Source organism: Cupressus sempervirens, chromosome 3 (assembly GCF_028749045.1).
Source record: "Cupressus sempervirens isolate cs-2001-9-10 chromosome 3, ASM2874904v1, whole genome shotgun sequence".
NCBI lineage: Eukaryota > Viridiplantae > Streptophyta > Pinopsida > Cupressales > Cupressaceae > Cupressus > Cupressus sempervirens.
Window position 1 is genome coordinate 888185573 of NC_143120.1, and position 25372 is coordinate 888210944.

The 25372-nt window shown below is 36.8% G+C and overlaps 1 protein-coding gene across 4 annotated transcripts in view; it reads right to left on the minus strand.

Annotated features, from left to right (window-relative positions):
* The window catches only part of RBL (Transducin/WD40 repeat-like superfamily protein), a 49207-nt gene that overhangs the window by 18328 nt on the left and 5507 nt on the right, over nt 1-25372 (minus strand). Inside the window, exon 6 of one of the 4 annotated variants that reach the window (XM_089822376.1) lies at nt 1779-2007. The exons of the other annotated variants lie outside the window; for them this stretch is intronic. Within the exon in view, the coding sequence (XP_089678502.1) occupies nt 1997-2007 (11 nt within the window). The 3' untranslated portion in view covers nt 1779-1996. Of the gene's footprint in view, nt 1-1778; nt 2008-25372 lie in introns of those variants that run through there. 4 annotated transcript variants of the gene reach the window in all.

Sequence of the window (25372 nt, forward strand, 5' to 3'; positions counted from 1 at the left end):
AATTAGTTTAATTAAATGCAATTTAATTAAGATTAATTAACATAAGAGAATACTTGGAATTTAGATTTACTTTTGAAAATAATGATATTGGCTTAATAAAATTGGAACTTTTATGGAAGAACAATTCGTTATTATTTTAATTAATTATCCTTAGGGTATGTTAGGGAGATTGACATAAAATAAATGGGGGTAATTTTATATTTATCCAAATTAATAAAAGACTTGACTTGTGGAGTAAATTGAGAATTCATCTACTTAAAACGTCCATTGAAAAGCAAACTGAAACTTTACTTTTGACTCTATTGTGCATTCTCAAAACAAACCCAACTATGAATTGTATTGTTTGTTTGTATTGTCTATGCTTTTGGATTTTGGAGTGATTAGATGTTGGCCAGTTTAGGATGTACACCAGAGGTTTTGTGAGATTTCTTTTATATCATTTATGTGGTTGGATGTCATGATATGTCTTGTGATTCAGATTGGAAATTATATTTATGAAATTTACTTTATGGAGCATTTATGTGTACTTGGATGGGAGAATCATCTTATTATCAAGTTCCATGTTAAGGAACCGAGTTTGATCATTATGAGTGTTGTGGTATGGGACACAACTGTGTTTATGTTCTTAGGAGAGGTTGTCTAGGTACATGTCTTTGGGAGTGGCTTGCAGTAGGGGTCCAGGACCCAAAGTGGTCAGTGCCAGGGTAACCTATTGTAAGTTATGTAATAAGTGATAATTCAGTAATAAATATTTTGGGGGGGAAAACACACACTAAAAAGATAAGTTAGAGAATTTGATCCACCCACGCCTTGAGTGCTTGTATAGACTAAGGATGGGAATGGGATGATTGCCTCGTCTTCTTGAGAGGGCTTTTTGGTTTCCACATGTGTCATGTTCAGGGTCCGGGTTCAAAATAACCAATCCAGGGTAACTCAATGCTTGAAGGTCTGAGGTCTATTGAGAGACCAGTCCAAGGTAACTCAAGCAGCCATGTGATGACACTCCCTAGTAAGTAGCCTGAGTTTCCTCTATAGATTTTGTGTACCTCTAGTGGTGTACTTATTATTGGATGTGTTTATTGTGGTTATTACTTTCATTAATGATGATTGGTGATTCATGGATGACGTACTTTTGACATGTGGTTCTTGGCTTGAGGGAACATCTTTAGTTGACTTTATCTTATGATCTTGGTATTTGGTTTATACTTGGTTCGTGTATGATGTTTGGTTATGTGGTGTCGGTATTGGATGGTGTGTTCTTTATTTTTGGATTATCTTATCTTCTTGAGTAGTATGTGTTATCTTTGAGGTAGTTTTGGCTATTAAGAATTCCATGCTTAGGAATGATTTATGTTTGATTAGCCGTATGTGGATCGTTCATTATCTTCCCTACACGGTGGGAGTGGAAGCCTGACTAGGTAACCACGCAGTCGGGAGGTAGTGTCTTCTTACCATTTGGGCTCCCCTCACATTGCCAGGTGTTGGATGTTCGTTGCAAGAGATGTACCTTTAACATTTTTATTTCTTATCTGAGAGACTTCTTTTTAGTTGATGTATATATGTTATCATGTATTCTGATGTATTGTATCTATTTTTACACACTGTGACATGTGCAGTGGATGTTATTAATTGGATGTACTTTTATGGTATTATACTTATGCTTTGCTTATGTGATTATGTGCTGTTATTTCCTTATGATCTTGAGACATTGTACTTGGAACTTAAACTAATTAATTTAAAAAATTTTAAATGTGACTCAACGTAAAGGAACCCTTGAGGAATTGAAACTGTATCTCTAATTGCTGATGTGTATTTGATGTGTATGTTCATATTGCTTCCGCATTAATATTATCTTGATGTTGTTTAAATTTTAAAAAAATAAAATAGTTCAATAAACATTGTAACATATTAGGCTTATTTCTCTTGGGTTCCCGAGAGGGGCGTTACAGTTGTGGTCTGCCACTTGTCATTCTATTGGAATAAGGTAGTTGCAACTTCAACTTGAACCTGCAATTATAAATCATCCACGCATTAGAATATTGGCATATCAAAAAGGACGATTGTGCATGCATTGATAAAAAATTATTTTTGTGCTGTATGGCTGTGGAAGCAGTCTGAAACAATAAGTATCAGAAGACAAGAAATTTTTGACATATATGAAGGCGCAAAGAGAGGAGAATAAAAGAAGCACTGCAGATGCTTGCAACAGGCTTCGATCAAACACTTGTGATAAGCCTGAGAAGTGTTTTAAAAGATGTTTTTAAGCCAAGAAGAAATGACTATTACTAAGTGGAAAGAGATGTTGAAGACAACGTTCTGAGGAAGCTTCAGGTATATTTTCATGTTTCAATATCTGTCATTCAAAATCTGATACTACTGCACAGAGAATTCTTCAAGTAGTTCCAATTGTATATTCAGATTTCATGATTGCAGAGATTTCGTCATACTCAGGTTATAACAGTGACTATTCAGATTATCATCCTTCAGCATCTGTGACTGATTTGCTTCAATTTAGATAACAAAAACCTTCTTGATTGTAAATGGAAATTTAGTTTTAAAGGTTGAAACTATATCTGGAATGAAATAATGTTTGCAGAAGTATTATCAGAAGTGTTTATTCAAATCAAATTTTCACTATATCATTGCTTGTGAAGTTAAACCAAAAATGGGCAACTGACACCCCTGAATGGGCTCCCTAGGGTTAATCTTAACACTACCCATTTCACCAGTCATTTGGGAAAAATCACAAAGTGGATGGTGGAAGTGTAATTTCGATGGAGCATCCAAAGGCAATCCAGGACCATCAAGGGCAGGTTCCATCAAGGGCAGGTTTCATCCTCAGAAACGATAATAGAGACATTTTACCTCTAGGGGGAAAAGGCTTCAAAATGGGACAAATAATGTTGCAGAAGCAGAAGCAGTGTTGTTGGCAATTAGAGCTTCTAAAAAACTAGGGGTAACCAAACTTCATATGGAAGGGAACTTGTTAATTATCATCAATGCAATCATTAAAGGTACTCTGGAAGCTTGGTGCCTTCAAAATTACATTTCGAACATCATTGGCCACCTTGGAAGACTTAAAAATCTCCCACATAAAATGGGTAGGCAACATGGATGCTGACAGAATGTCAAATTAGGCACTAAACATTACCATGCCTGAAGTAGTTATAGAAAACTTCCAAAATGTACATTGGCAGGATAAGAATGAAATAATTCCTTGAAAATTAATTGATAGAGGAACACATTTCAAAATGCATTTATTAATTGGTTGGCAAGCTCTTTGTAGAATGTGCTGCATGCAAGACAGTTAAAGTGATGGGACTTGCAGTTATGGTACCATAAACTTGCAGCCTTATTCATCCCTTTCATCTCATCAAACAAGAGTAATCACCACAATTGCAGCATTTTCCATCTCACTCTTCAGATCAAACAAGGTGTGTTGGGTCTAGCCGGGGGGTTTTGCAGGGAGCAACAATGAAATCGACTTTTACCCTTGAATGCACCAAACAGCAACTTTGTGCATTGTTGATGTTCTTCTATGTTTTGTTTTTATTATTCAGACTGAAGCATCTACAGTAAATTAAGTTTAAACAGTATACAGTTAATCACTACTAATTCGTCCCCCTCCCCTCTTAGTAGTGTAATTAAGTTTTACAATTGGTATGAGAGCAGGTTCTTACTACAGGACCTAATCAGTCTCGGTAGATCCTGTGATTAGATAAGATAAGATAAATTTATTAATGTCCAATAGGAGACCACAAATTGATCTAAGGGATTGCAAAGAATAGAACAGGTCTACAGCCAACAACAGGAACACCAAATGGTCTACACGAAAGAAAAAAACAAGAAAGCAAAAAGCAAGGAAACAGAACAAGAGGCAAGAAGAGCCTGAATACTTCCCACAAGCAAGAAGTAACCAAGAACCAAAGGATAAGGCATGAGGCAAAGGCGAGTGCAGCTCCTGGGCTACCTTGAAGAACTGTCAAAGGTAGGGTGGAGATACCGAGCATAACCACTGCGAGGTCTCACAAATCTGGTGTGACTCTGAGAAGCAAAGGGACAACCGAGCGGCCTCTTCATCCCACGGACAAGAGGTATGGGAGTGAAAAAGGTGATGAGTTGGTGGGAGTCCTACCTCAAAGGTACTGAGACAAAAATGTGGACCCGGAGCCGCATGGCTTCCTACAAGTAAAGTGCAACGCACCGCTGATCAGTGCATTTGAAAAAGGGGGAGAGGTTCCCACACCCTCTAAACAAAAGATAAAATGTGTCTTGGACTCCACCTCCCCAAGAGAGCAGAGGCGAGAAATCCTATCCTCTTTGGCTATGTGATGGTCTGTCTGAATGCAAAGCTGATGCGAGCCCACCCTGAACCATTCAAGGTGGGATCGCATCAACTTCGCATTCAGACAGACCATCAAATTGCTAGAAAGGATAGGTTTTGAAGAACCAATGGGCCCAGCAGCAAGGTACCAAGGGCGAACAATGTTCCCGTCTTGAATAGCCATGTAGTGCTTAGTGTAGAAGGCCATCCTCGGCTGGAGACCCCCCATAGGGGTAATCCAAGTCGTGCTAATGTATTGCCTGTAGATATTTGCTCTGACAATCACATTCAGAACATAATGGGAAGGAAGGAGGTGAGTTGAGGCATCCGGGGAGAACTGAAAAGGGGGTAGATGATCAATCAAGATCCCAATCAAACTAAGAAGAGCAGAAGCTTGAGTCAACTAGCAACGAGCCCTGCAAGCAGGGTCAGACTCAACGACCACCACAGAGGACCAGTAAGTCGCAGCCCTCTGAGGAGTTAGCAAAGCCCTGTAACCATTGAATAAGCCAAATCAAATCAAAGTGGTCCCAAGCTTGAACGGATGGGCACCGAACTCTGCCAAAATAATACTATGGGGAGTGGATTGATGACATCTAAAGATGCACCAGGGCATGAGGGTCTGAACTCTCTCAACTGAAGCCCAATCAGACTCCAAGAGAGACTTCTTAGGAGTTTCTTCCAATAAGGCACCTCTGTTTGATGGGACTAACTTGCTTTCTGGAGTATCCGAATGGAGAGTTATATTACCTCTATAAGCTATGATGTCTAGATGTCAGTCGAGAATGGTTATACTTCGCCTAAAGCTGCCTTAAAAAATGTCACAAAAGAGAAAGACCATGAAAATAATGCTAAGGCTAGGAATGCTTTGTTATGTGGTTTGGCCAATAATGAATTCACTAAAATTATGCACTGCAAAACTGCAAAAGAAATATGGGATAAGTTGAAAGGTGTATATGAGGGAGATGGCAAGGTCAAACGGGTCAAACTACAAACTTATAAGGTTAGATTTGAAGAACTAAAACTGAAAGTGTTAAAAATGCTCAAGAGTATTGAAAAATACTGAATATAAATTCACAGGATTGAATCAGAACTAGTGGTATTCGATCTTCAGGAGGCAGGACATTTATTAATTTCAATGATCTCCTCTTTGTGATCGGTCAACATATATAGTGCCATCAAAAGACATGAGGAGAAATGGAAGCGACTATTCAAGCAAATGTCTCTTTGAAGAGACATGAAGGGAAATATTAATTTAACAAACAAACCAGATAATGTGTGGATTAACCATTGTGTCTTTTGCAAATGCACCCCATGGTTATCGGGCATGATTACATGCTAAACAATTCATTCATATCCTCCAGTCTGTTTGTGGCAAAGGATCATTTCACACGATCCATCCTAATGCACATATGATCGATATAGATCAGGAATTGACAATCTGATCGACGAGATAACAATAATCTGATTTCTCAGATTTCCATACTTAGGTTGATCAGTTAGTGTAAGGATAATCCTAATGAATTTTATGGCAAGATAATTAAGTAACAGTGTGTGTATGCATGTATACCAATTCATATGATGAATTGGTATACATAAATGCACACACATATGCATACAGTTCACTAGTTTATCCTTGAATTCTGACCGAAGCAATCACATTTTAACAAAAAGAGGAAAAAGGGTAGATGAAGATGTAAATGCAATTAAGGGTTTGGGTGAAAAGGTGAAAGAACCAACTATTGTTCAAAAGGTTTTGCGATCTTTACCTCCTGGATATAATGCTAAGATATATGCTCTTGAACAAGCTAGGGATTTTACCAGAATTACAATAGATGATTTACATGGCATACTAACAGAATATGAAATGAGATTGGCAGGCGAAACAGAAATCAAAAGGGAAGTTGCTTCCAAAACAACTAAAAAGGAGAAGGTATAAAGTTCAGAGTCAGAAGACTTAGAGGAGCAATGAGCAAATCTGGTAAGGAAGTTCAAAAAATTTAATAAGAAGAAATCACCTTTGAAAAGCTTTAATTGTGGTAAAAGCAGTCATTTGTTGCTAGATGGCCTAATTCTAATAGTGATGAAGAAGATGTTTTTAAAAAGAAACCATCCAATCACAAGCCAAAGAAATTTGCTAAGAAAAAAAAGGTTTGGTTATTAAGAATGATAGTTGTGATTTTGATAATTATGAAACACTGTATTGCTTTAGGACCTTGTTCAACAGATTCTAGCAATGCTGAGTTCACCAGCAATGCAGTCGATGAAGTTAACACTGAAACAGAATTAGTGTGTGCTTTAGAAGAAATCAATCGATTGAAGAGAGTTATTTCAAGTAATGAACTTTCAAAAGATATTGAAGCCAAAATAGAAGCTATTACAAACTTGAATATTGAACTTGAAGAAACTAAGAGAAAACTAGATGTTGTAAATTCTGAACTCACCCTAAAAACCGGAAGTTGATTCAAATTACAAACCAAAGTTGTTGGTCTAAGAAACGAAATAAGAAACTCAACTTCATACCCCATAAGCAAGTAAAGTTTGTAAAAAGTTTTGAAATACCTAGTGATATGTTGGTCGAGCAACATAATTGTAGTATCAAAATTGGGTTAAGTTTTAAGAAAGCTGATAGTTCAAATAATACAGTAAATATAATGAATTCTGAAGTCAAGAGATGGTTTCCTAGAAGAACATGCTCATTTTATGGCTACTGTAACTTTTGTAATTATTTTAGTCATCAAGCACTGAACTGCAGGGTTGTGCCAAAACGGAGAATCAGCTTTGTAAGTCCAAATTCTTTTGGTGCCTTAAACAATTTTTTTAAGATTTGGTTCAAATGTCAAAATTTAGGACACATTTCAAAGAATTGTCAAATGTAGACTCAAAAAAAAAGGTTGACTAAACAAAAAGACATGAAGGTTTGGAGGAAAAAGGAATACAAATCACTTGTTATTACAGAGTTGCATGCTACCAAAGAGAAATTATGGATTGTTGACAGTGGATGCTCAAACCATATGACTCGACACAAAAGCAAGTTCACTACATTTGCCGATTGGAATGGTGGTCCAATATATGGTATGTCGGAGGTAAACAATGTTTGGTTTGTTGATGAATTAAAATATAATCTACTGAGTGTTAGTCAGTTGTGTGATCATGAATATTCAGTAAATTTTAATGATCAAGGCTGTGAAATCAGAAAAACAAAATTAGGAGAAGTAATTGGAGAGAGTAAACATAGTGAAAGCAATGTGTATGATTTAAGATAAGTAAAAAGCAAGAATTGTTTATTGAGTCAAACTGATGAGAGTTGGCTATGGCACAAGAGATTGGGACATGTTAACTTTCATAATCTTGTAAAAATCATTTCTCTAAATTCAGTTAGACACATGAGGTCAATATGAAGAAATTCAAGAGGCTGTAAACATGAATATTCTTCAGGTTTAAAACTTAGCCTTCTCAGTTTTCCTTGCCAATACTCCTTGAAAACAATGTTTTTAGGCTTTACAATTTTAGGATGTAGACCAACCAAAACTAAAGGATTGAAAAATGGAAGGTATTTCATGTTCTTTGTAGATGATTGCTCCAGGATGACTTGGGTAACATTTCTAAAAGAAAAATTAGAAGGTTTTGAGAGTTTTACAAATTTTCACGCTATGTTTGAATAAGAAACAGGTTATAAAATTAAATATCTTAGATCACATAGAGGAGGTGATTTTTTGGCTGAAGAGTTCATTGTTTATTGTGAAGAAGACCTCACCAACCAGAACACCTCACATAATTGTTTATTGTTTAGATCACATTATTCAACAACCAGAACACCTCACCAAAATGGGGTGGTAGAATGAAGAAACAGAACAGTAAAAAAATGGCTAGGACATTACTCGATAAGTCAGTCTTTCTGATAAATTTTGGGTAAAAGTTGTTCATACAGCAGTTTATACTCTTTGAAGGTGTAGATTAGACAACATAGCATGAAAACTCCTTATGAATTGTGGTATGGCAAGCTAGGTTCGGTAAAATATTTTAAAAAATTTAAAAGTAAGTGCTATATATAATGAGATGAAAAAGGTCTAAATACTTTTGTTTCAAAATGTGACGAGGGAGTATTTTTTTTGGTTATTCAATTCATGGCAAAGCATACAAATGTTATAACAACTGACTAAGGAAAATTATCGAATGTATCAATGTAAAATTTGACGTACAGTTAAATATAATTACGATGAGTGTGTATAATTATGATGAGTGGTTAATACTGAAAATATATATGAAAATACTTCAACAAATTGTACTGATAAAACAACTACCAAAGTTATAATAATAATGTTAAAGTATGGTCAAAAAATTCTAGTTAAAGTATGGTCAAAAAATTCTAGTGAATTTTCCTTTGAATAAATCGGTGGAAACAGTCCAACTAAAAGTCCATCTAAGTTTGATAAACGCAATCATCCTTGACAACAAATTATTGGTAATAAAGATTATGGATTCAGACTAGAAAAAAGACTAAAAAATTATAATGAAGAACATTTTGAGGAAGCATAATGGAACCAAAAACCTATAAAGAGGCAAGTACTGATGAATAATGGATTAATGCAATGAAAGAGGAGCTAGCACGAATTGAAAAGAATCAAACTTGGGAATTAGTTCCACAACCAACTGATGAAAATGTAATTGGGGCAAAATGGTTGTTTAAAAATAAGCTCAATAAAAGTGGTAAAATTGCTCAAAAGAAAGCTAGACTTGTCTATAAAGGATATGCATAGATTGAAGGTGTAGATTTTGAAGAAACGTTTGCTCCTATAGCCAAGCTAGAAGTCATTTGTATGTTTCTGGCATTTTCAGCATATTAAAACTTCAAAGTTTAGCAAACGGATGTTAAATCAGCCTTTCTGAATAGTTATTAGAAGAGGAAGCTAATATGGAACAGCCTGAAGGTTTGTTTATGCAGGAAAGGAAGATTATGTGCGCAGGCTTAAAAAGGTATTATATGGCCTAAAGCAGGCACCTAGGGCTTGGCATTCCAGGCTTGATCAGCATCTTCTGCAACAAGGTTTTCACAGAGGTAATGCAGGTAGTAACATGTATTTCAAGTCTATTAACAATCAGATCTTTGTTGTGGTTGTATATGTTGATGATATCATTTTTGGGGGTAATGATAAACTATGTAATGATTTTGCTAATCAAATTCAATCAGTCTTTAAAATGTCAAATATTATCTTGTATTTCATGTTTCTTAGTTAGATATTGGTATTTTTAATCTGAAACCATGTATACAAAAGAAATGTTGAAGAAATTCCAAATGGATTCTCGCAAACATGCCAATACTCCAATGATTACAGGATGTAACCTAGTAAAGATGATGACTCTCCTACGACAATCAGAATATATACAAATCAATGATTAGTAGCCTACTTTATCTCACGGCATCTAGACCAAATATTATGCAGGCAGTACGTATGGTTCTAACGTTTTAGGCCTCTCCTAAAGTTTCTCATCTAAATGTTGTGAAACATATCTTCAAATATTTGCATGGTACTCTTGAGTTTGGCTTATGGTATCCACATAATGACAAATTTTAACTTGTTGCAAGTACAGATGCTGACTATGCAGGTTGTTTGTTTGAGAAACACAGCACCAGTGGGGAAGCCTTCTTTTTGGGCAACAGGTTAGTCGCATTGTTAAGCAAGAAACAGGAATCAGTTATGCTTTCCACTGCAGAATCTGAGTATATTGTTGCAGTTTCATGTTGCACATAGGTTTTATGGATGAGACAACCCTTACGGATTTAAAAGTTTATTTTGATGGACCCATTCCTATTTACTATGATAACACTAGTGCAATCAATATTTCTAAAAATCCTGTTTTACACTCACACACTAAACATATTTCTATAAGATTCCATTTCTTGAAAGAATGGGTTGCTGATGGTGAAGTTTGCCTGGAATATGTTCATACTAAACAACAGTTAACTCATATCTTCGCTAAGCCTCTTCCTGCAGCTACATCTGAATGTCTTCGATAAAAGCTTGGAGTTGTGGCTTTGCCACACTAAGTTCTTGCAATAGGGAATGAATGTAAGGGCATTCATTGTTATATTCCTTGTACCCCGACCTCTTGTCATTGATGTCAAAGGGGGAGAAATGATTTGGTTCAGTTTTTCAGATTGGTTCTGTTTTGCAGAGTTACACAGAGATCAGAATTTGTATACATTTGCAGAGTTACACATTGGTTTTGTTTTTCAGATTGCTCTGTTTTGCAGAGTTACAGAGATTAGAATTTGTATTTGAATGATATTGCCGATGTTTTGATGTCATTGCAGATGTTGCTACTGAGGTCAATAGTTTATATTATGGTGAGAACTGTCTTGCCATCAATGACAGGTAGATTGATTGCCAGATCTTGGTCATTGATGTATGGAATATAATCTAAAAATAAATAATAACATTCCATATTTGTTAAAAAAATATAATCTGCTTGCAGTTAAGTACTCCTATGAATTTATCTGCTGGCTAAAGATGTTTGCACTGGTTACATCATTGGAAAGTTACTGATGATCTCCTACAATTTTGAATGTCACACTAGAATAAGTTTTGGAAGCACTGAACAGTTCAGATTATATCTTCTTGATAAAACACAGAAGCCTTCAGCGGTGGATGGTTCAAAGTTCAATCTATGCATATGTCAAAAGACTGTGTAATCTTTAACCAGAACAGTGTCACTTGGGAGATTGTCGAATACAATACGCTTTATTTCAACGTATATGGTCAGGGACATGGTTTCTAACATCTATCATCCTCAGAAATCCTCGGAGATGGGATTCCAAATAAGACACTAAAATTAATGAAAGGCAATCATGATTCGGAGTAGGAGGAATTCTGGGACATCTGATGGGACAATTGAGATGTATGACAAAACAAGGCTAGCCAAACAAAGTCCCAACATTGATTGCATTAAGTATGAGGACATAGCTGTAATTGTGTGAAGCTTGTTAAAAAGTGGATTGAAGGAGTTTAATCATTACATCGTCATTCACAGCAGAGTGGACAAGGCATCACTAGAGAGAGACAACTGTTATTTTATTCTCAGAAAATTGGGAAGTGCCATAACTAACACAGAACAAAGCGAGAGAAAGTGGAGAGGGTAGAACACAACACTACATAGGGTGTAGTGCTTGTAGCAGACCTAGAAGAGAAGTCGGGTTCAGTGTTAAAGAAATATTTATGCTGTGTGAAGAAGGAAATCAGTGAAATGGAGGCCAACTTCTCTTTGAAAACCAAGTAGCAACAGTTGGCATTCAAGGGCAAAACAACTGATCACACGTTGAAGAAGGCGTTTAGTATCAAGGACCCCATGTTTTCGCAGATGGGGAAGATGCTATTGGGGAACAAGTTCCTAGAATCAGACTACAACTACAGAACAAATACAGACATTGCAAGATGCTCCTGGCCTGACATTTTAGAATTGGATGGAAAAGAGGACTTGTAATGGATTGTGAATTCCTCTGTGAGAGGAGATGGTGTTTTAGGCTAGGAGCATTTATTACAATATCCATCTCTGGTGGGGATTCAAGGCTAGGGGTGGAGAATTGGCTTTACGTGCTGGGATTCAAACAACCATTATGCCTGTTTGGATTACGGAGTGCCCACCAAAAAAGAGAACAGAAAGGCCCAAGGATAGGCAGGCTGGCAGCACATTGAGGAGTACCTGAAGGAGCCAGAAGCAGATGTTGATGCAGGGACCAGCGAGGACCAAGTGAAGAAAATGAATTGCAGATTCAAAAAGCATGATTGTTAGGAGGTGCAGAAAAATAAAAGAAATAAGAGTGATTTCTGCTGATATTTTGTAAAATTTTGTTATATAGAATGCATGGTATAAAACAGAGTAACAGGACTCGCCGAGTCAGCCTCGGACTCTGCGAGTCCGAGGCAGACTGCCTCTGGACTCGGACTCTGCCAAGTCCTGGCAGAGTCCAGTCAGACTCGGCGAGTCCATGGACTCGCCAGACTCGGCGAGTCCCGATGCCAAGACTCTCGCCGGCGGGTGAGATGGAAAAGACCAAAAAAACATTAAAATGCTTTGTTTAATAGGACTTTTTTGGTTTGTATAACATGTTATTGACCTAAAAATGTCATTCCACCATTTGCTTGTGCTCACAAGAGAGAGGAAAGAGTTAGAGAAGAATATTGGGGTTTTGAGAGAGAAATAAACAAACCGGTTTGCTCTCCCGTATTGATTGCTAATGGTTTGTGCATCTTTCTAGCTTGCATTAAAGCATTGAGAGGAGCTTAAGGGAGCATTTGGAGGAGGTTTCTACAAACTTGCATTTCCATTGCTTGTGCAAATTTGAAGAGGTAAGCTACAAGTTGTTGTTGCATTTCTTTGTGTTGTTTTATGCTATGTTTTAAACTTTTACATTCGTATTTTTTTAGTATTTTTACTTCTCATTTTGTTTAAATTTGTTTGGTCTCTACTCTTTACTACTAGTCTACTGTTTTTTTACTTCTCATTTTGTTTACATTCATATTGCAGCAGGCTGGCAGCGAACAGTAACTTATTGAAATTTGATATAATGTCTCAACAACAAGGTGAGGGAAGTGGAAATAGGCCTCCACTTAACCCTAATGCAAACCCAAGTGCAATAGCAAGGGATAGGGCTTGGAAACATGCCATCCCAGGGCACAAAAAGGGGGTTGTTACATGTTGGCATTGTGGTGTGGTATATAATGGGGGAGGAATAAATAGATTGAAGTATCACCTAGCACATATACCTAGACGTAATGCTAAAAATTGCAAAGATGTTATGCGAGACATGCAAACTCTTCTAGAGGAAAAAATGGAGCAAAAAGAATTGAAAAAGAAGCAACATGAAGAAATGGCACAACTAGCCGGAGCCCAACAAGGGTCTTTTAGTTTTCGCTCTCCATTATTCCCTACTCCACCTACGGATACCACTGCTTCTACGAGTGTGAGCATTGGGCCTTACATTCGTAAGCAAAAATCGACACTTGATTCTATGTTTGCTCCACGCACGGCTCCAAGTTCACAACCATCGCTTGAGGGCATGGGATGGAACAAGGATAAACATGATTATGCAAAATTGGCACTTGGGGACTTCTTCATCTACAACAACATTTCATTCAATGCAGCAAGGTAATTATTTATGTAAATTTAAATTTACGTCTTCTCTTGCTTTCAAAGTTACAAGTTTCAGCTTTCAACTTTCAGCTTTCAATAATATGTTTATTTTGTTTATTTTAATTTGTATTTTGTTTTCAAATTTATTTATAATATACTAATTTGTTTAACTTTAAATTTTATTCTATTTGTTTTAGGTCCCCTTATTGGCAAATTGGAATCGATGCTGTTGCTATTTGCGGTCCGGGGTTCAAAGCCCCTAGTGTTGAATCGCTAGGAGGCCCTATTTTGAACCAAAGGGTGACTGATGTACAAGTTGAAATCACAGAGCAGTGTGAGGTGTGGAAGAAAAAAAGTTGCACCATCATGACTGATGGTTGGACTAATAAAAGGAGTAGAAAACTCCTCAACTTTCTTGTTTCTTCATCAGGTAAACTGTAATTGTACTTAGAGTCTTAGACATTAAAAATTTAGAAGTAGAACTTGTACTTAAGTGATTAAGTTTATAAATTTTGAATTTATAAATTATGATTCATCATTAATCATTATACTAATTTGTTTCTTTTTCTTCAGGTGCCATGGTTTTTTTGAAATCCATTGATGCCTCTGGAAAAACAAAGAATGCTGAATATTTTTGTGGGATAATGGATGAAGTGATAAAGGATGTGGGTGAGGAGAATGTGATGCAAATAGTTACTGATAATGCAGCAAATTATGTTGCTGCAGGAAAGCTTCTTATGGAGAGACACCCTCACCTATTTCGGACCCCTTGTGCTGCTCACTGCATTGACCTCATGTTAGAGGATCTTGGTAAACTCCCTTGAATCAAAACAGTTATAGAGTGAGGAAGGAGTGTATGCAAATTCATATATAATCATACATGGGTCCTCAACCTCATGAGGAAACACAATGAGCAAAGGGAGTTGTCTCGTCCAGAGGTCACTAGATTTGCAATCAACTTCCTCACATTGAAATCCTTGCTTGATTCAAAGGGAGGTTTGAGACGCGTGTTTGTCAGTGAGGAGTGGTTTGCATCATCATATGCAAAGACCACTGCAGGGATTGCTGCAGCTGATCATATTTTTGACGAGCCTTCTTTTTGGACACCGATTGTTGATATTGTGACGGTAATTTTCCTTTTTGTCCTCATTTCAACTTTATTTTGTTTATGAAATTATGTTATAAATTATTGTTCATTTTTTAAAGAAAAAACTTAAAGCTGATTATTTCTTTTCCAACTTTGATAATGATTTCAGTTTGTAAAGACGCTTATTGTTCTCCTACGAACTGTTGATGGAGAGAAGCCCACAATGGGCTACATTTATGAGGGCATGGATTGGGTGATGGAGGCCATTCGCTCTTTTTTTGCAGGGAATCGAGATAGATATGGGCCTATATGGGATGTCATTGATAGACGATGGCACAATCTACTTCGCAGGCTTATACATGCAGTGGCCTACTTCCTTAATCCAGCATACCAATTCAGCCCACATTTCAAGGCTGATGATGAAGTGTGGAGTGGCCTCTACGATGTTGTAGAGAGAATGTGCCTGATTCAGCAGTTAGCACAAATATAGTCCGTGAGATTGAGCTATTTAAAAAAGCTCAAGGGGACTTATTTGCATGAGAGTTGTGCAAGAAAAATAGGACAGCATTGATGCCTGGTAAACACTAAAAATCTTTGATTCTATATCCTATTTTCTAATAGTAATTTTATTACCATCTTAATTTGATAAATTCAAAGTGATTGATATGATTCAAAACTTTCTTGTTTTAGATGCATGGTGGGAGATGTTTGGCACAAAGGTGCCAAATTTACACAGGATTGTGATTCGCATCTTGAGCCAGCCATCTAGTGCATCAAGATGTGAACATAATTGGAGTCTTTTTTAGCACATACACTCAAAGAAGCGCAATAGGTTGGCAGTGCAAAAATTAAATGATCTTGTCTTTGTTCACTACAACCTTCGCCTTCGCCATAGATAGATCCTTGACACCGATACAACACTGATTGTATTAGAGAATGTTGATCCTCATGCAGAGTGGAACACAGAGATGGGTGATCCTGTCTTCAGTGATGAAGATGTGGAGTGGGTAGATCAGGTGGATCGAGAGGCTGAAGCAGTAGCGATCGCATTTGAAGAGGCTAGAGCGCGAGGAGACAGAATGGAGGACCCTGAGGCTAGGAGTGATGGATCCCAGGCTGATGACGAGGATTATCTGCGTGAGGAGGAGAATGATGATGAGGATGAGGAGGAGGTTCAGGGTCAGCCTCAGACACAGGCAGAGAGGATGGCTCTAAAGTTTTCCATGACTTATCTTAGGCGCACTTGTAGGAGGACATAAAGGATGGCTCTAGTTGTTATTTTGATATATGTTTTGATCATTTGAATTTGATACCATGGATTTTGTAATCCATGAATGTTGTAGACATTTGAGTCTTTGATACTGGAGTGACACTATGTTTATTAATTTATAGTTTATAACTTTATATTATGTTATTTAGTTTTTTTTCCTTCAAAAATTCGTTTTTATACTTATGTGATCTATGCAAAATTGTGTATGTGGATTAAGTAACTTTTATTTATCTCAATTATTGTGTATTTGATGTTAATTGACAGAAGATGCATGGAACAATCTTAAAATCCTTAAAAATCTTTGAATTTCATGAGTTTTTCAATTTTCCGAGTCCTTGCCGAGTCCGGTCGCCGAGTCCAAGTCCGAGTCCGAGTCCGAGTCGGATTTTGACTTTCCAAGTCAGAGGCGAGTCCGAGTCCCGTAACACTGGTATAAAATGAAAAAAGGGCTGAATAAGTCAGCCAGAATATAATGTTAATGTTACTGTTTGGAAGGGAAAAGGTAAAGAAAACAAGTCGAATTTTATACAAAGGAAGTTATCAGGACTAGGTAGATGCTAATATCAGTGAAAAAGCAAACACACAAAATTGTAAGGGTTTTTTTTAAATCAAAATAGTAGGAACCATTTTACCAATCAAAAAATAATAATTAAAACCAAGCCTGATTTTATAGTTTACTCATAATAATTTTATATAATTTATTTAGCACACAAATTAATAGAAATTATTTATGTTATTTAACAATATAGAACTTAATCTTATTACTAAGAACAAAGAAAAGATGAGTCCAATTCCTCAAAAAGTTACATATATGCAAACCACTCTTTAAAAGATGATATACAATCTCATCCTCCAACAGAGAAGAACATCAGACAGCAATGGAGACAAACAATAACAGTAGCAGAATGATTGAACCCAAGATGGAACAGATCAATGTGGGAACAGATGGAGCAGGAGATCCAGCCAGTACAAGCAAAGCTGCAGAGATGTCAGAGAACCAACAGACAACTACAGGGAGCAACAGAGCTATCCCCTACTTGCTGATGGGAACCCCTCCATGACCTCCTGCCCTTCCTCCTGTAGTATGGTCCAGCAATCCCAGAAATGTCAGCATTGATGAAGGACTTAGACTTAGATGGGTGGATGGGCTTTTCCCATGGGTCGCCTGGTTCAATATAGAGGTATAAAGTTTATGTTGATATAATTAGTTTTACCTCAGCTCACTGTAGTGTATCATTAAATCTATTTGAGCTGCAGATCGAAAACTGTATATTTTTGGCTTGGTTTGGTAACTGGTGAACTCTCGACCACATTGTGGATGTAAAAGTTTGAACGCTTACTTTATAATTAATAGAAAAAAAAAGATGATATACAATTAGCATAATGAAAATGTAAAATTTTATTTTACATTTTAGATTTTACTTCTTTGACCTTTGATATATTTTTTAAAAATACTATCTTGGAGATATTGAAATACTATACATGAGTTAGATTTTTTTTACCATTTTATACATCTCTTAATTATTAATAGTTTTTTTTGGCTATAAACTTATTTTATTTAATATTTAGTCATTAACATGCTCACATCATTACACTCCACCCCCTATTTCCACTATAGCTACGCCTCTCAACATAATTATGTGGGATTTGTAATAAAGATTTACTCCTCTAGACAGTCTATCTTCAAGAGATCAAGGTGGTTGATTTTCTAATATCATTCATGTGTTGATTTACAGCCAAGTAGCACTTGTTTCAACAATGATCATGAGAAAGGAAGGGGCAACATGGCAAATTTAGTGAAAACCAAATGGCACTCTCACTATGTGTCATGTTATTGCAACCCATCTAGCAAGGCCTTGTGAATTATTTCCGACATTGAGAATGACGTGTTTGACATTGTTAACATTTATGCATTAAATGATATAATTGAAAGGACTCCATTAGGGTAGTGAATTATTACATATGAATTGCCTAAAGCACAATGGGTTTTTAATAGTAAATTTAGTATGTATAAGATAGAGTCTAGACATTGACAAGCAACGACACCTCCTAATGAGAAAGACAAAAGGCATGATTCTACATGCACAATAAATTAACCCTTTATGATTCCAATCTTGGCTGCCAAGGGGCATCTTTTATCTAGCATGCATGGTCCAACTTGAATAGGGATTCTAAAAGAGTCATTAATTGACTTAGATTTGCTATGATGTCAACACAACTACACTTCTCCTTTGCCAATTGTTATTCTCTCCTGATTGAGCCCTTGCTAGATTTTGTGCTTCGTCACTATTCTCCAATTCATTCCAAACTAGAATAGGATCTTTGTAAATGTTTAGTTGAAAAAACACAATTCTTTTCAAATGCATCGATTCATGAGTCCATAGTTGGGCTTATCTAACAATTCTACAATCTTAGTACTATACCCTAAAAATGCTACAAGTTGGACTGCAAGGTACACTAATGCCATCACTTGCTTTACTAATTTCTTAAAAAAATTGTTGTCACTATCTGGCAAGTATCCATTGGAAATCATGTGTGTCCATGTCGTCCAAGCTCAACAATCTTTGTGCTCTACTTGAAGTGGTGCCTTTTCATGAACATTTGCAAGTTTAAGTAGCCAAATCGCACCACAAGATACAAGTAACCTTAAATCAAAGTGAGACTTCACTTGTTAGATGTTCACAGTATACTTCCCAAGGAAATTTTCCAAATCGCCAATGCCTAGGCCCTAAACCACCTACGGAGCTTCAATGAAAGTGAAACTACACTTGTTAGGTGTTCATAGTATACTCCCCACGGAAATTTTCTAAGCCTTTTAAGCAAGAACTTATGCTCAAAATGAATCAATTGTTAGAATGGTTGGGCTTGTCATTGCACCAAAAGATCGATCCATCAATGCTTGATACAACCAATGGTCATATAGAACCACAGGAGGCAGTTAAGCCATGTCGAGAACCCTACAAGGGACACTAGCCTACTACCAACAATCTGAGATGACCCTTACTATAAAGGTCGTCCAAATTGACTTTTGGCAATTCATCAAACACTTAGCATGCAACCATAATGTGTGAAGATGTAATGTTTGAAACAATTCACCAAGTAAACAGATGAACAAATGCAGTAGATACCAACAATATTTAGGAAAATTTACTGTTATTAGCATTCAGAGACTGATCTGTACAAACTCTAGTGGAAATAGAAATTTTTGTAATATTTCAATTAAAGGTAACAGCATCTGAGCATATACAGTTCTGATCTTAATTCTAAAACAATGAAGCAACATCAAGAACCTGGGATTTTGCATTCATGAGTTGTCACATGCACGAGTCTTTATAATGGCACCTCTTCCTGCCAGTCTGCAACCCTGCTGGTGTAAATCCCTGAATGGTGGCTCAGGTCTGCTCCTGTCTGGACATTACAGCACTGCCGTACCTGTACGGCTCTGGTACAATTTTATATATAATTTCTCAGCCCTCCAAACAGTCCCCAAACTGATATATGATGAATTGCCTAGTGTGAATTAAATAGCCCCCAAAAAATATCGAAGGCAATTCTGGACAGTTTGTGAAATGGAGACAATTTTGTGACTTGTGCCCTGGTACGGCTCTGACATGTACGGCCCTGTTCAACAAATAATTGGCTGTGTATTGGATGCTTTATTTGGTAAAATTTGAGACGCCTTAGGGTAATGTATAACCCTTCCCGAGCAAAAATTCAGACTCCCATGCTGAGGAAAGTTATGAGCAAAATATGAATTCAGACCTGATCACAAACTCATCCGAATATGCACAGATTTCTCCTGAACTTGACCAATTGATCCTGTAAAAGATGATGAACTCCGAACCCTTGCAAGAACTCAAATCCTCAAAACTTCTTCTCAGATTTATCCTTCATGAAATGGTTGAATACCATCTCCAATGAGCAACCCTTCAGAAGATATCTCACTTCCTCAGTTATGCAGATCCAAGGGAGTTTTCGTTCCCAAAGACCTAATGGAAATTTGCAGACCGAAGACCACAAATTGCTCCAATATGATAAGTAGTAGAATCCACAAAATCGCTTGTCCAAATGGGTGCCTACCGCCCTCTATTTATTCATCTTTTTAAGAAGGCACTAGGAGCTTCTAGAAACATATTTTTATAAAGTCTTATTATAATGCACTTTATTAATGTATAACTTTATAAAATTAATTAAATAACTTTATAAAATTAAAAGTGCAATCTCAATTCAAAATTAAAACATGTAGGCCCCAACTTACTAGATATAGGCTCAATTATAACACTCCGAGAGCAATATGCAGTCAACTGGCATAGGATGACTCTCTCACCAAAATCATTTGCCTACGAGAGTCAATGATAGGCAAATCTACTGTAGAAATCATGTCACTGGGAAGGGGACATGACACAATCCCCCTCCCAATATCACTCATCATGGCCTGCATGGTTTCGAACCTATGTCCAAGCTCTAAGACCACTTGTTAGAATGGTCAGGGGGGTTGTTGCACCAAAAGATCGACTTGTCAATACCTAATACAACCAACAGTCTTACAGAACCACAAGAGGCTTTTAAGCCGTGTCACAAACCCCACGAGTGACTAGCTCACTGCCAACATCAATATCCAAATTCCAAACAAGACAATGAAGTAATAGGATGTGCTAAATTTGTGCAATCTAGCATAGGAATGGAGGTTTGTGAAGAGTGTGAGCATGCAAGTATGGTAGGGCATGGGTTTGATGTAGTTTGCAAGGGCAAGGGTTAGGAGAAGACATGAACTAACACTGACCACAAACAATTTTATCTCTTAGCACCTACAGTAGGCATCTCTCTTCGAGCAGACTCATGGGTGCCTCGGTTAGGTTTTGATCCACTTAGGGCTTGGACAAGCAACAAACTCCATCTCTCTCATTTTTTGATTTCTAACTAGGTTTTGCCTAGTGTAGCTCCCTTCTTTGCCAAGGGCTACAAAACCGGTGCAGCCCTCAACATGAGTGACCCGAGTTCTCAAGTCCCAAATCGTAGCAACTGGCCCTAACCCACCTTATAGTCCAACTATGGAGGATTGGATCCATTGCCCTCTTAGGAAATAGATCCAAAGAGCACGTAAAACTACAATCTTGGAGACTTGAAGGCTTTGTTAGAGGAGTCTCTTGTTAATTTTTCATGCATTAGATTCGTGCATTGATGAATTTTATGAAAAGGTTGGGACTCAATCCCTCTATATTAGATCAATTTGTTGCTTTGATGATGACATTGGAGCAGTGTGACCACCCTAGAAATAACATTTAGGATTTTAATTTTTTTCTCCTCCATTTGATTTATGTGAAAGATTTCAATCATGTGAAATAGAATGTCCAATGAGGACTTTTTATTTCCCCTTGGTCCCCTTTCTTTGATCAACCTAGGGCTCAAATCACTTCCATCCCCATTTGAATCGGATTGTATAATCTCCCTCTGTTCATGCATGATCTAAGGCCCATTAGCAATATGATTGATCAAATTGATTCCTTTGTGAAGTTGGATGTTGATCCTGGAGTATATCATCACAAATGCACAGGGTTTGGGATATCATTGACATTTCAAAACCAAAGCACCGTTTAGTCACAATTCATTCTTCCCACAACACTTGGATCCATTTTTTAGACTATGAATTATTCCCTTCAGATGTTTTTGGTGCAATATGATTAACACAAGATTGTAAGATGTTATTCTCCTAGGAAAATTGCTACAAGGAAATTCAATCTGAAAAAATGGATTATGAAGCCAAGCACACCAAATGAGCATTTTATTTGGTGCAACAAGGGTAAACTCTTTGCACCCAATTTGGAGCCCAATCTAGTTGTGAGGTTCCCACAATTGTCTCTTCTCCTTTAATGTCTCCCACATCTTGGCCCAAGGGTGACTTCAACACTGTTTTGGTACCAATATCCTCTCAACCCAATGATGATTTCCTTGGCATTACTCAACTAGATGAGGATGTTAATGACTATTTTGATTCTAAGGCCCATATACATTTATGGAGGATCTTGTTGAAGATTATGCATATTCCATAGATGATTTGGTCATCCTACTTAAAAGATGTACCATTTCCCAAATTGTTAGCATCATCTCTAAACCAAAATTCCTAATCAAAAGAAAGAAAGGGTGCAAATCTGAAGCAAAGATGCTTCGTATTGAAAGTTGCAAAGCAATTAGCAATAGAATTCAATGAGCCATGGATGCCCTCTTGACTAGGAGCATGAGGAATGGATTAGAAAAAAAAGCTATGATGAGTTCTTCTTGCTTATTGGTCTAGTTGGGAACTCAACAGCATTGTTCCTATGTTGTATTCTTTGCATTTTTAGCTCTCTTTTAGTTTCTTGAACTCTTCAAGAATTCTAGTGATATCTATCCTCTTTGTGCTCCCCATTCATGGATCTAAAGCTCTCTTTATTCTTTAATTTTTTTGTATTTGGAGTGGACCCTAATCCCACAATTTACCAATCAAAACAAAATTATGCTCAAGAAGTCAAAACTATCAAGGGCATAAATTCATGAAATTCTAGGTATTTTTCATTTAGCCTTAAGGGTCTGTTTGGTTCCTCGAAGATGACAGGAATTGGCTTTTTCAAAATCTAGATTTGAAAATTTTTGTGTCTGTTTCAAAATTGGCAAAATGGAATTAGCGTACTGGACTTCCAATTTTGCCTCAAAACCAAGTTTCCCAACCTCCTACTAGCAAGTAGGAATTGAAAATCAAAACTTGGTTATGTTTTTTAAGGAGTGTAAAAACAATAGATTGGACTACTTTTTGAAATTTACCTTCAACTCCAAGTTTACGCATAAAAATGTGTCTTCACATGCACCTTCTGAGTGAAACAAATGGTTTAAGTAAAATCTCAAAAATCAAAATGAAGATTTGCAAAACCTTGATTTGGCTAAACCAAGGTTTATAAAAATTCTGGTTTTTTAAATTCCACGAACCAAACAGACCCTAAAACAACGTTTTCAAATGCTCAAGATCTTTGATTTGAGAAAGAAGCAAACCAAATTTTCTCAAAGGTCCCTTGAAGCCTTGCATAACTCAGGTTATGACCTACAATAAACTTGTTTCACAAAAGGATCTCCATTCAATAATGCGGGGCATGATCAATTTATAAAGCTCTTGGATGCCCTTGTGAATTCTACAATATCCTTTGGGAAGAATTTGACCCTAATTTGCATAAAAGTATATCTTGAAGCTTTTTATTCTAGGTCATTAGATTTTGTATTACAAAGAATATATCAAATTCATGCCTAAAGCTAGGGATGTTGAATTGATTCGGAATTGCTATTCATCACCATGTTGAGTGTCTCCTATAAGATCATTGCTAAAGGCCATTTCCCTTCACATTAGGAACTTCCTCCCACTGATTGTCTAACCAAAGAAAATTGATTTTATATGAAGCAACCATATATTATAAACAATCTCATTGATGTCTAGGAAGGTGGGGAATGGGTAATAAAAAACCAAGGGACAATTTTAATTCAGAACGAGTTTGAATGAGCCCATGACAGAATTAGGTAGCCTTCATCCTATTATGCTTGATGCTCTTGATTTTGGATCCAAGTTATTCAATTAATTCAGCCGCCATTTCCAAATGCTTCTACATGCAGTATTATCAACAAAATTTAATTTGAGTTATTTGGTCATTTTAGGTCCATTAATCAAGAATGTTATATTGGGTCCACCCCCAAAATGGTAGTTGACAGCATTGACCATCTTGCCTATGCCATCTAACAAAGATGAGAAAAAGGAATGTGCCTTCTCGGTAACAATTCCCAACAAATGGTCAATGCTCACTTTGCCAACAAAGTGTTCCTCAATTTGCTTGAAGATGAAGACAATATTCAATAATCTTTCAAGTATCGTTACACTTTTTTCTTAGCATCTATTGTAACCATTGGACTAAAACACAATATTGTAGGTAATCCTTTTCTCTACCTCTAACATGGCTTAATTCTTTTGATTGGAAACCTTTTGACAATAGAGAGAAATTCAAGTCATTAGGAGCAAAGTAATGAGACTTGGACCCGGCTCTAACTCAGCAAGGGCAATTCAACTCATGACCCGACTCAGACTCGGTCATGACTCGTCAGTGACTTGGCGAGTCAGGGTATATTAATAGAAATACCTTAGAGAAATAATTAAATATTTGATGACTTGGCGGATCAAGGTCATGGGTCATTTTGACTTGGCAGGGGTATCCTGACTTGCCAACCTGGGTGACTTACATGACTCGCGGTGAGTCTCATTACTATGATTAGGATTCTCCACTTCTTTTCAAGCTTGCCAATCTATGTTGTGGTAGTATATTATTTATAGAGAGGGGAAAATGGTGGCATGATGGACTACAAAGCCACTTCTCCTAGTTGGAAAGTTTAAAATATGCTCTAAAGTAATTGTAACTACACATGTTTATTATGCATCATGTACGGTGCCTTCTAAGTCTTCATACCACAAGCTTGAAAAGCTTTTGCAAGCCTTTAGGCCAATTCAAACCACAACAAAGGCGTTCACAAAGAGGTGTGAGAAATATGTTGCCTTCACAAATAGTCTCCAGGGTTAGGGGTTATTGATGTCTATAGACAAGGAATAGAACTTTGCACAAAGCAAATTGTCAAATCTTATGATGGCAATGAATCTAAGAAGTTTTGTTGCATAACTTTATTTTATCTAGTTCCCCATATGGAAGTAATTGCTAGAATGGCCTTGGTTTCCTTTGCATTGTTATATTCCCATAAATAAATAAAATCACGCTTTTGTTACCGAAAGTATATGGAAAGTTTGGAAAGCCATCAGAACATGGCTGATGTGGAATTGAGCTGGACTACATATTGGTCTGTCCAATAAACTAGCAATTCTTATTGTGGACTCTCGCGGTTCTTTTGAAGACAAGTAGTTGGTTGAGATTTCTCAAATGCAATTCCTATATTGTTTTTGAAAGATAAGTGACATCTACAAGATTTGTATTTGAAGGTCTAGTCCACTTTAACTCCTTGGCAAAAAGCAAAGGCTATGTTCAATTTGAACCTTATGGACAAAGATAACTTCAAAATAATAACTGAGGATGTATTGCTGTAGCATTTGGACAAATCTGTGTTCTACTCCGGATACTCTACTCTGCAATTACACCACCCCCACCCCAAGAATGATACCGATTGCTTTTGCCACATTAACCTATGCTTTAGAAACTAGATTCTAGAAGGTCCTTTGAGTCTTCATCTTTTATGTGTAGTAAAACAATTCAGATTGGTGTGGAAAGCAATTGTGAGTCCCAAAGTTACCAATTATTTTGTTTAGTTGCTTTACCAAGGTCCTGCTATTGGCAAGCATCCAACACACCATGGCATTGCTAATAGTAGATGCCCATTTTGTGAGCAACTTAATACTTTGTTTATCTTATTTTATAAGCTCGTGCTGAAATGGCCTGGCAGTGGATCCATGATTTTTTCAGCCTCTTCAGCCAAAGCCTTTATTTGGCACAATCTATGACTGGCCAACACTACCAAATTTCCTACTAAATTCTCCTAACTATGCCAT